Below are 13,425 nucleotides of genomic sequence, written 5' to 3'. Positions count from 1 at the left end.
AAGGGAATCTGTTATATTTGGCCAGTTTATTTTCTTATAGTATGAACTCTTTCCACTGTCGGTCTTTTGTTTAGAGTGGGTTTGGAACTCCCTCACTCTATACGGTATTTTGCCCGGCGCCAATCAATTACTATGAATTGATAAAATAATTACTTTACTATAATAAATTTCACTCACTGTGTTGATACTTATATTCCACTCACTGAACTAATAATAGTATTGAAGAAAAAGATAAAGATAGATAGATCAGGGTCGTGTGTAAGGGAATGTATAAAGTGAAAGGCAAAACAAAGGTTAATTATGAATTTATTAGTAAACTTTAAATTTAAGAGAACTTATAAAATTGATCTAAGTATAGTAATGATACAAAATATACAAGATTATTGAGTTTTTGAAAGTACTACAGTTCAAGTTTAATTTTATACAACAAAATTTAACAAACAGTTCCTATTTTATCAGGTTACATGAAAAGTAAGTTACTAAATCAAAATATTGAACAACTCTAGTTAAAAATATGATTATAGTCAAAAATAAGAGAATTGATAAATTTTAAAGAATGAATATGATTAGGGGAGCCTTGCTTTTAAAAAACTATTATTTATGCTTAGAAGTGAATTTCAACTGTAAGCTTCAAGAAATTAATTAAGATTGTGTCTTTAGATATGAATTTGAAAAGAAGTAATAATTAAGTTTGCTCTTTACTATAATGCTATAAAATTTTATATACTTATTTGGGCTTTTTAGGGTGGGGTGGTGTGGATTTGAAATGAGGAAAATTGAAAATTCTAAATACAATCTTTACCTGGCTCAGTCAATTCCCTATAGGATAATTGAAGTCTGATACCAAAAACTCACTCCTACACTGTCCAAAATCCAAGAGACTAAGAGAGACTCACAGCAACTAACTCGCAAGACAGGGTCTGCCTGTTTATATACTAGAACCACGATTTTCCACCCCTCATCTCCCTTCGCCATCTAGCTCCGCCTACACTCAAACTCTTCAGCCTAATATTCTACTTACAAATTGGATTCAAATATCAATTTAAATTTACTATAATGTTTATTATGTTATATCATTTTAAACTATGGCTCCCCTTCATTATTAAAAGAAATGATATCATACATTTTATCAATATTTAAACTCTGAAGTTTGGATACTGACATTTTGAATACATTCTCATCGAATTTGACTAATACAGTGATCAATCTTATAAATCCAATATGGGAAATACTTCAATAATAAATACATGAAATGAACAAAATACAATGTCATACAGTACATCATTACAATTGAGTTGAATAAATCAAATTAATAAGATACCAATTTATTAAGCAGGTTTCTTATACTCATTGTCAACATGTTTTAATCAAATATACCTAATTTACTCTATTTACAAATCTGTCCTTAGCCTGTGAATTCGGATTCAACTAACTCAATTAGCTTATGATAATTATTAAATTATAATTCATTGTACAACATTATATTTGTTGAATACTTTATACATATAGCCTAATCTACTTCATGCCCTAGTTTTTATAAACATGTACTCGTTTCATATTTATGGTTTTATGTGATCACCATTTAAATAATTGATCATCAAATAATTGCTTCAATAATATTCATATGCTGACGAGCCTCAGCCAGCCCGCGACCGACTGATACATAATACCTATTAAAAACATTACCTTTTTGTTTGATATCTTCGGAAGAGGGGGGTGCAGTGTTACTATGTCCCTCAAAAGCATTCAAGGGAAATTTAGATTTGCCTGTGGGCCGTCCCGCAACATCGTTAACAATGTCCCAGAATTTCCTAGGGTCCCCATTAGATTCTTGTATTTTAATTTTATAATAATCGAATTTCGCGCGTTTGATTAATGACTTCAATGTATTTCTATATCGTTTATATTTTGAATTGAGTAACACATTTTGTGGGTTTGCTCTGGCCTATTTAGCTAGTTTGTCACGGCGGCGTATGAATGACAGAAGACCACCCGTAATCCAAGGCTTCAATTTTCTGCTTTTTGCTTTGTGAACATGAATTGTTGTATTTTTCTCCAATATTTCCAGTATAATGCTATTGAAATTAATAGAAGCGGTATCTACATCAGTTGATTCTAATACTCTGTGCCAGGTTTCGTTTTTAAGGGAATCTGTTATATTTGGCCAGTTTATTTTCTTATAGTATGAACTCTTTCCACTGTCGGTCTTTTGTTTAGAGTGGGTTTGGAACTCCCTCACTCTATACGGTATTTTGCCCGGCGCCAATCAATTACTATGAATTGATAAAATAATTACTTTACTATAATAAATTTCACTCACTGTGTTGATACTTATATTCCACTCACTGAACTAATAATAGTATTGAAGAAAAAGATAAAGATAGATAGATCAGGGTCGTGTGTAAGGGAATGTATAAAGTGAAAGGCAAAACAAAGGTTAATTATGAATTTATTAGTGAACTTTAAATTTAAGAGAACTTATAAAATTGATCTAAGTATAGAATTGATACAAAATATACAAGATTATTGAGTTTTTGAAAGTACTACAGTTCAAGTTTAATTTTATACAACAAAATTTAACAAACAGTTCCTATTTTATCAGGTCACATGAAAAGTAAGTTACGAAATCAAAATATTGAACAACTCTAGTTAAAAATATGATTTTAGTCAAAAATAAGAGAATTGATAAATTTTAAAGAATGAATATGATTAGGGGAGCCTTGCTTTTAAAAAACTATTATTCATGCTTAGAAGTGAATTTCAACTGTAAGCTTCAAGAAATTAATTAAGATTGTGTCTTTAGATATGAATTTGAAAAGAAGTAATAATTAAGTTTGCTCTTTACTATAATGCTATAAAATTTGATATACTTATTTGGGCTTTTTAGGGTGGGGTGGTGTGGATTTGAAATGAGGAAAATTGAAAATTCTAAATACAATCTTTACCTTGCACAGTCAATTCCCTATAGGATAATTGAAGTCTGATACCAAAAACTCACTCCTACACTGTCCAAAATCCAAGAGACTAAGAGAGACTCACAGCAACTTACTCGCAAGACAGGGTCTGCCTGTTTATATACTAGAACCACGATTTTCCACCCCTCATCTCCCTTCGCCATCTAGCTCCGCCTACACTCAAACTCTTCAGCCTAATATTCTACTTACAAATGGATTCAAATATCAATTTAAATTTACTATAATGTTTATTATGTTATATCATTTTAAACTATGGCTCCCCTTCATTATTAAAAGAAATGATATCATACATTTTATCAATATTTAAACTCTGAAGTTTGGATACTGACATTTTGAATACATTCTCATCGAATTTGACTAATACAGTGATCAATCTTATAAATCCAATATGGGAAATACTTCAATAATAAATACATGAAATGAACAAAATACAATGTCATACAGTACATCATTACAATTGAGTTGAATAAATCAAATTAATAAGATACCAATTTATTAAGCAGGTTTCTTATACTCATTGTCAACATGTTTTAATCAAATATACCTAATTTACTCTATTTACAAATCTGTCCTTAGCCTGTGAATTCGGATTCAACTAACTCAATTAGCTTATGATAATTATTAAATTATAATTCATTGTACAACATTATATTTGTTGAATACTTTATACATATAGCCTAATCTACTTCATGCCCTAGTTTTTATAAACATGTACTCGTTTCATATTTATGGTTTTATGTGATCACCATTTAAATAATTGATCATCAAATAATTGCTTCAATAATATTCATATGCTGACGAGCCTCAGCCAGCCCGCGACCGACTGATACATAATACCTATTAAACTCATTACCTTTTTGTTTGATATCTTCGGAAGAGGGGGGTGCAGTGTTACTATGTCCCTCAAAAGCATTCAAGGGAATTTAGATTTGCCTGTAGGCCGTCCCGCAACATCGTTAACAATGTCCCAGAATTTCCTAGGGTCCCCATTAGATTCTTGTATTTTAATTTTATAATAATCAAATTTCGCGCGTTTGATTAATGACTTCAATGTATTTCTATATCGTTTATATTTTGAATTGAGTAACACATTTTGTGGGTTTGCTCTGGCCTATTTAGCTAGTTTGTCACGGCGGCGTATGAATGACAGAAGACCACCCGTAATCCAAGGCTTCAATTTTCTGCTTTTTGCTTTGTGAACATGAATTGTTGTATTTTTCTCCAATATTTCCAGTATAATGCTATTGAAATTAATAGAAGCGGTATCTACATCAGTTGATTCTAATACTATGTGCCAGGTTTCGTTTTTAAGGGAATCTGTTATATTTGGCCAGTTTATTTTCTTATAGTATGAACTCTTTCCAATGTCGGTCTTTTGTTTAGAGTGGGTTTGGAACTCCCTCACTCTATACGGTATTTTGCCCGGCGCCAATCAATTACTATGAATTGATAAAATAATTACTTTACTATAATAAATTTCACTCACTGTGTTGATACTTATATTCCACTCACTGAACTAATAATAGTATTGAAGAAAAAGATAAAGATAGATAGATCAGGGTCGTGTGTAAGGGAATGTATAAAGTGAAAGGCAAAACAAAGGTTAATTATGAATTTATTAGTGAACTTTAAATTTAAGAGAACTTATAAAATTGATCTAAGTATAGAATGATACAAAATATACAAGATTATTGAGTTTTTGAAAGTACTACAGTTCAAGTTTAATTTTATACAACAAAATTTAACAAACAGTTCCTATTTTATCAGGTCACATGAAAAGTAAGTTACGAAATCAAAATATTGAACAACTCTAGTTAAAAATATGATTTTAGTCAAAAATAAGAGAATTGATAAATTTTAAAGAATGAATATGATTAGGGGAGCCTTGCTTTTAAAAAACTATTATTCATGCTTAGAAGTGAATTTCAACTGTAAGCTTCAAGAAATTAATTAAGATTGTGTCTTTAGATATGAATTTGAAAAGAAGTAATAATTAAGTTTGCTCTTTACTATAATGCTATAAAATTTGATATACTTATTTGGGCTTTTTAGGGTGGGGTGGTGTGGATTTGAAATGAGGAAAATTGAAAATTCTAAATACAATCTTTACCTTGCACAGTCAATTCCCTATAGGATAATTGAAGTCTGATACCAAAAACTCACTCCTACACTGTCCAAAATCCAAGAGACTAAGAGAGACTCACAGCAACTTACTCGCAAGACAGGGTCTGCCTGTTTATATACTAGAACCACGATTTTCCACCCCTCATCTCCCTTCGCCATCTAGCTCCGCCTACACTCAAACTCTTCAGCCTAATATTCTACTTACAAATTGGATTCAAATATCAATTTAAATTTACTATAATGTTTATTATGTTATATCATTTTAAACTATGGCTCCCCTTCATTATTAAAAGAAATGATATCATACATTTTATCAATATTTAAACTCTGAAGTTTGGATACTGACATTTTGAATACATTCTCATCGAATTTGACTAATACAGTGATCAATCTTATAAATCCAATATGGGAAATACTTCAATAATAAATACATGAAATGAACAAAATACAATGTCATACAGTACATCATTACAATTGAGTTGAATAAATCAAATTAATAAGATACCAATTTATTAAGCAGGTTTCTTATACTCATTGTCAACATGTTTTAATCAAATATACCTAATTTACTCTATTTACAAATCTGTCCTTAGCCTGTGAATTCGGATTCAACTAACTCAATTAGCTTATGATAATTATTAAATTATAATTCATTGTACAACATTATATTTGTTGAATACTTTATACATATAGCCTAATCTACTTCATGCCCTAGTTTTTATAAACATGTACTCGTTTCATATTTATGGTTTTATGTGATCACCATTTAAATAATTGATCATCAAATAATTGCTTCAATAATATTCATATGCTGACGAGCCTCAGCCAGCCCGCGACCGACTGATACATAATACCTATTAAACTCATTACCTTTTTGTTTGATATCTTCGGAAGAGGGGGGTGCAGTGTTACTATGTCCCTCAAAAGCATTCAAGGGAATTTAGATTTGCCTGTAGGCCGTCCCGCAACATCGTTAACAATGTCCCAGAATTTCCTAGGGTCCCCATTAGATTCTTGTATTTTAATTTTATAATAATCAAATTTCGCGCGTTTGATTAATGACTTCAATGTATTTCTATATCGTTTATATTTTGAATTGAGTAACACATTTTGTGGGTTTGCTCTGGCCTATTTAGCTAGTTTGTCACGGCGGCGTATGAATGACAGAAGACCACCCGTAATCCAAGGCTTCAATTTTCTGCTTTTTGCTTTGTGAACATGAATTGTTGTATTTTTCTCCAATATTTCCAGTATAATGCTATTGAAATTAATAGAAGCGGTATCTACATCAGTTGATTCTAATACTATGTGCCAGGTTTCGTTTTTAAGGGAATCTGTTATATTTGGCCAGTTTATTTTCTTATAGTATGAACTCTTTCCAATGTCGGTCTTTTGTTTAGAGTGGGTTTGGAACTCCCTCACTCTATACGGTATTTTGCCCGGTGCCAATCAATTACTATGAATTGATAAAATAATTACTTTACTATAATAAATTTCACTCACTGTGTGGATACTTATATTTCACTCACTGAACTAATAATAGTATTGAAGAAAAAGATAAAGAAAGATAGATCAGGGTCGTGTGTAAGGGAATGTATAAAGTGAAAGGCAAAACAAAGGTTAATTATGAATTTATTAGTGAACTTTAAATTTAAGAGAACTTATAAAATTGATCTAAGTATAGAATGATACAAAATATACAAGATTATTGAGTTTTTGAAAGTACTACAGTTCAAGTTTAATTTTATACAACAAAATTTAACAAACAGTTCCTATTTTATCAGGTTACTTGAAAAGTAAGTTATTAAATCAAATTATTGAACAACTCTAGTTAAAAATATGATTATAGTCAAAAATAAGAGAATTGATAAATTTTAAAGAATGAACATGATTAGGGGAGCCTTGCTTTTAAAAAACTATTATTTATGCTTAGAAGTGAATTTCAACTGTAAGCTTCAAGAAATTAATTAAGATTGTGTCTTTAGATATGAATTTGAAAAGAAGTAATAATTAAGTTTGCTCTTTACTATAATGCTATAAAATTTGATATACTTATTTGGGCTTTTTAGGGTGGGGTGGTGTGGATTTGAAATGAGGAAAATTGAAAATTCTAAATACAATCTTCACCTGGCTCAGTCAATTCCCTATAGGATAATTGAAGTCTGAAACCAAAAACTCACTCCTACACTGTCCAAAATCCAAGAGACTAAGAGAGACTCACAGCAACTAACTCGCAAGACAGGGTCTGCCTGTTTATATACTAGAACCACGATTTTCCTCTCCTCATCTCCCTTCGCCCTCTAGCTCCGCCTACACTCAAACTCTTCAGCCTAATATTCTACTTACAAATTGGATTCAAATATCAATTTAAATTTACTATAATGTTTATTATGTTATATCATTTTAAACTATGGCTCCCCTTCATTATTAAAACAAATGATATCATACATTTTATCAATATTTAAACTCTGAAGTTTGGATACTGACATTTTGAATACATTCTCATCGAATTTGATTAATACAGTGATCAATCTTATAAATCCAATATGGAAAATACTTCAATAATAAATACATGAAATGAACAAAATACAATGTCATACAGTACATCATTACAATTGAGTTGAATAAATCAAATTAATAAGATACCAATTTATTAAGCAGGTTTCTTATACTCATTGTCAACATGTTTCAATCAAATATACCTAATTTACTCTATTTACAAATCTGTCCTTAGCCTGTGAATTCGGATTCAACTAACTCAATTAGCTTATGATAATTATTAAATTATAATTCATTGTACAACATTATATTTGTTGAATACTTTATACATATAGCCTAATCTACTTCATGCCCTAGTTTTTATAAACATGTACTCGTTTCATATTTATGGTTTTATGTGATCACCATTAAATCATCAAATAATTGCTTCAATAATATTCATATGCTGACCACGTGGTAAAATTGTAGCATATGCTAACCACGTGGTTACATTGTAAACTACATATCTATATTCACTCCTCTCCTAACTATTGCTATACACAATCTTCATTTACCTGCCATCAACTTATGCTATAGCTATATACAAGGGTTAACACAAAACACAGTGGGTCATGTGGTTTCTATTGTAAACGTGTCTGTGACTGACGTTGGGAATACTGTTAGCAAGTTTCAATGAAAGAATGATTTTGTTTCAAACTATTTTGAAAAGAATAATGACCCCTTTCATCTGGCTAGGTAGGCTATTCAAATGCATTCTCAATAGTTTCGAGAAACAGTTCTTTTCATTATTCTAGCTCTTCGAGCGTTCATATTCTTACAATACAATATGTTCAGAGCACGTGTTACAACAAATAACAGAAATCTACTATTTTTAAATTTTAGGAGAGCACATGGTTGCCATTTGTGGCTCAAGTAGTTTTTATCTGAGTTGTTTGTTTTTGAATCGCTTGAATTGATATTGAGGCATGTGATGTAGTGATCAGTTATGTCTGTCTTCAGTATTGAAGAGTAAACAAAGAGGTTTTTAGGAAATGAGATGAAAAAATGATCTATACAGGTATTGCTTGTGGGACGAGTTGCTTTATCAATGCATGCTACAAACCCATTTTCATATAAGATATCCAGGTAGCACTCTTCTTGTAAATTGGGGTTTAGAATGTCGCAATTTATATCACCGGCAATGATTTTCAAGCTCCTTTGATTTGGCGGTGCAGTACTGAATAAGCCCTCCAGTCCGTTATTAAAAGCTGATAGTGATGAAGATGGGCTGCGATAAATACAGTAAATTTGAAAAGGACAGTTAGCCTAGTTGAAAGATAAAGTGAGGCAGGTTGCAACTCCTCCCACAATCAGCTGGTTACTAGTTACTGATAAAGATTCATTGATATATACTACAATACCGTCACACTGATTGATACTGTTGTAGGAACGAAGCAACCTGAAGCCCTCAATACTCACAAGGTCACTATCATCTCTAAGCCAGGCTTCTGTTAGAATAATACAGCTATATTTGGATTTGATTCCATGCAATAAAATTAATAACTCGTCAAAATTTCTATTGTAACTACAAATATTTAGATGCAGCATGCTAAAACTATTCGACCCATGACAATCACCACTTGTATCATTGAAAGCATTGTAATCTACAATATTATTGAACTCAAAACAGTCAATAATTGGTCGCTCGAGACAATCATCCCTATCCATGACTATCTTCTAAATCTCGTCAGCGCATGAGTTTCAGAAGAGAAGGCTTTTTTAAAAGAATGCTTTTCTAATTGGTTGTACCGAAATTAATCACGATTAAAATTTCACCAACTTTTGTGCAACTGGCACAAGGTCTTTTGTTCAGTTGAGCCAGGTCCGCCTCAACATTGTTTCTATAGATGGAAATTACTGAGATATTGCAATTATTAAAATGAGTGCTGCTATCCGGAGATTGTCAGTTTGGTGTAAGGGTAAGCATTCCTAACCAGCAATTGGGAGGTACTGGATTCGATTCCAAGGCTGACAAATAATTTTTGAATAGTAGCGCTCATCGAATTCCCATCAGGCTGTTTACCCTGTTGTCAATATTTGAATTAGCAGAAGTCTTCGGGTAAATTACAGCATTCAATTTGGATTCTTGTTTAATAATAATTATAATTGTCATAGTTGATCATTTTCTTTGACAGAGCTTGGTGGATGATCGCAATCACATGCAGTTTCCTGCTGAGTTTGTACCTGATTAGAGGATTGTGGGTCAAGTGGAATGATTCGCCTGTTATAGTATCCTTTGCAGAAAAGTCGACCTCTGTATGGGAAATTCCTTTCCCTGCTGTTACCATATGCAGCAGCAGCAGAGTGAGACGATCGGTCTTCAATTACACAAAGTATTATGAAATGGATGATTATGAACTCACTGAGGACGAGTAAGTAGATAAGTGAGTTTATTTTACAGCTCCAGTCGTTTCTCTCATCCAATCTGCCATTTATTGCGATTATGCCAGTCTTCCTGAACCAGATTTCTATCCATCATACAAAATCATAGGAATAAAATTGTTGTACACTCATCACAAATTAATATTCTATTTTTCTTCTTCTGTATCAATTCAGATTCCATGCAATTGGAATTTATTGGCATTATTATTGGAGTATTGAGAAATATGTATTATTTGAAGCAAGTTCAATAATTTGTGACTCCAGGCTTTAAACCATTGCTTTTCAGAGCAAAAAAAAAAAAAAAAAAAAAAGAAAATTAAAAATTACATATTACATAGATGGTTTTCTCCTGCCTTTGAGCAATGTCTTGAACATCAATGAAGATTGGAATGAGAATATTAATTATTTCAAGCAAGTTTGATTGATGGTTCTGGGCTTTGAACCATTGCTCTACATAGCAATAAGAAAATAATTTCACTTTTGGTCTGCAAATCAACATTTTGTTTGGAATCACATGAATACTTTTTGGATTTTTATTTCGGAGCCCATATCCGTTTGTCGTTATCAAGTCAATGTTTGAGATATTACTTACCTAAAGGGATATTGTCCTGGGAATCGATTATAGGCTTTCCAAGTGCGGGTAGTTCAAACCTTGCATAATTCTATTATCCAAGATTGAGTTTAAAGGAAAGGTAAGGCTCTGATCAATTTTTTTTGTGAAGGTTTCCTTTTTTTAACGTTGGGAGTGATAGCCAATTCGAGACCTGGGTGCTGACCAAAGGAACAGTGATCCTATATAAGGTAGGATTGTTTATGAAAAAGGAATTTCAATTATAATTTTATTGAGCAGTCACAGATTATAGCTTCAGCAAGTTGCCCTATAACATATTTTTTGGTTTCCTGAGATTCCTTATCAGCCCAAATTTGAATTGAAGTTTGTAACCATTTGTTATTTGTAAATCTGAATCATCGTCATTATTCTATTGGTAAACATAACTTTGTGATTGATTGTTTATTTATCCTCTTTTAACTTAGTTGCACAGATCAATGCTTTTTGTGATCATCTTTATTCATATAACATATTTGGTTGAGGCTCCAGATCATGTAGTTTTTTTCCATATCAGCCTACATCATTTTTATAATGATAAACTAAATTATAATTCCAGAAGAAGAAAACTTTCTAGCGTTGATTTGCTGTGTTTGAAACCTGATGAGAATGGAGAAGAACTGATCAATGAATCAAGGATTGACTCTCTAGAAGAGGTGGGTACCTACCTATTGAGACAAATCTTTGTCCAGAGAAGATAACTTCCAAGACGTGAACCTTGTCTAACGGCATGATAACGCATGATAATAGTAAAGGCATTAAATTCCATGCGCTGTTCACACAGACCATAACTACTTGATAAAGGGACGCGAAGGGATCGCGTGAAGGGACGTGATGAAATAGTTATTTGTATATCTAGAGTGAAAAGTACGACTGTTTCTCCCTGTGGGAAAAAGTTTGAAGCCCGAGGCAAAGCCGAGGGCAGCAATTTTTCTGAGGGAGAAAAAGTATTTTTTGCTTGTGATGTACACAACATTTTTCCTTCATCTACATTTTTTTATAGAAACTGCAAATAAAATCATTCTAATAACCTACGTATTGGTGACAATGATTCCTAACAACATAACCTAAATCTAAAACCTAAAAACCGGTCTTCTGATTGGCACTGCCGATTGTGCTATCTATCGGCAAAAGTTGTAACAATTATATCAGCTGGGCAGCTACCAAAAATGGCTGAATCCAGATCACACGGTTCAGTTTTGAATTGCAGATCAAAAATATTTGTTGGCTGGTACTTCAAATAGAATAAAATATTTTAAAAATTGTATAAATCTTCATCGTCTACTAATATTAAGAATATAATGATTATCATACAAACATATATTTCATGAGTTGATCAAATTTCTGGTTGTGGTATTGGATTCAGTTGACTCAATGACAGACACCTCTATTATGCTTTCTCATCTGAGCTTAGACCTTCTAACTTATTACTATGTAAGTTTCAAAATAGAGATGCTCCCCATGTTATTTAAATGGAGTCACTTTTCCTTCCTAGGGAGTTTTTCTGTTTTTTACTACCGAGAGCGAAAAAGTGACACTTTAGTATTAGGTTTCAGGGGGTAAAGTAAGTACTTTAGACAGTAGGTGGAGGAAAATAAAATTTTCGCCACACTTGGATGTAATTAGCTGGTTTACGTGCATCATATGGAGGCCGAAAGTGATTGTTTTCCGATCAGGCCAGTAAAACTTTACAGCCCTAGGGCTGTAAAATGACCTTGAATTACAGCTGATTGTGTCTGATTTCACAAATCATAGAGAGATAATCTCATAATGACTGTAATAATCTATATAATTATGTATCGTGAATCGCGGTATTATGTCTATAATATATTTCATAAACTACTGTTTCATAATTTAATATTTATAAATAGCCTCAACATATATAATGTTGGCTGCATTGTCCATTGTCAGAAAGGTACGTATCGCTAGTATTTAAAAGTGAAGAATCGAATTTGAAATCAAAGTACAATAATTGTATCAATATTTAAAATTAATAATAATTATTAACAATTATTGTTTTTTTTTATTATCGAATTCCACTTCTTAATGCAATACAATCAACAATAATAATAAGAAAATACAGCAGAGTTCTGAAGTTTAAGGTAAGCCTACTGGTGAAACTCATCCTTGACTGAAAATTCCTAGTAATTTTTCCAAAATTCATTATTAAAACTGTTAGATAATATATTTCTTCAATATTAAACCATATAGAGAAAACATTAGGCCCACTCAAGATTGAATCTTCGAATGTTTTCTCTATGATTTAACTATTTTCAGAGCAATATTTTGTTGTGAAAATGCCAGCAAATCGGCTTCAAATTTGCTGCTATACACTATATTTTAGTAGTAGCCTGGATACGTTACCTGACTAAATTTAGAGTGAAAATTTTATTGTGAGACAGATAATATATTAATTTTAATAATAAAAGTCATGAGCCAAAGTCTGTTGTATTCTTTTTAGGAGTGAAGTAAACTTTAGAAGTCTAGTTCACAGTACAGTATTACGTGTCTGCTTAGTCTTATGAGTGAGGCCCCTATGTTGAACAATACACAATGGCCGAGAGTGTAAAGGTGTAATACATCAGTAGGTACCCATAATTCGGTGACTAGGTTCGAATCTCGGTCAATGACATTTTTTTTTTTGTTGATGAATTTAGACTTTTATTAGCTATTTTTTATATTAGTTACCATACTTACTTTTTTTTAAATTTAAATCAATTTTTAGATATATTTTGAGTAGTTTGAGACAAAACTGTGAAACATGCAATTATATTAATTTTTTACATCACATTATTTCAA

The 13,425-nt window shown here is 31.7% G+C and overlaps 1 protein-coding gene across 5 annotated transcripts in view; it reads left to right on the top strand.

The window, feature by feature from the left end:
• LOC111049667 (pickpocket protein 28-like) overlaps positions 1–13,425 on the top strand; it is a 111,108-nt gene that overhangs the window by 32,190 nt on the left and 65,493 nt on the right. For all 5 annotated transcript variants that reach the window (XR_005572796.1, XM_039440023.1, XM_039440021.1 and 2 more), the window contains exons 3-4: positions 9,773–10,009; positions 11,186–11,282. Coding sequence is in view for 4 of the 5 variants with exons in the window: in XM_039440023.1 (XP_039295957.1) it covers positions 9,773–10,009; positions 11,186–11,282 (334 nt within the window). In the remaining variant the exon portion in view is untranslated. The remainder of the gene's footprint in view (positions 1–9,772; positions 10,010–11,185; positions 11,283–13,425) is intronic.

This window comes from Nilaparvata lugens, chromosome 13 (genome assembly GCF_014356525.2).
Source record: "Nilaparvata lugens isolate BPH chromosome 13, ASM1435652v1, whole genome shotgun sequence".
NCBI lineage: Eukaryota > Metazoa > Arthropoda > Insecta > Hemiptera > Delphacidae > Nilaparvata > Nilaparvata lugens.
Note: the sequence above shows the minus strand (reverse complement) of the source record. Positions and strands in the feature narration are given on the sequence as shown.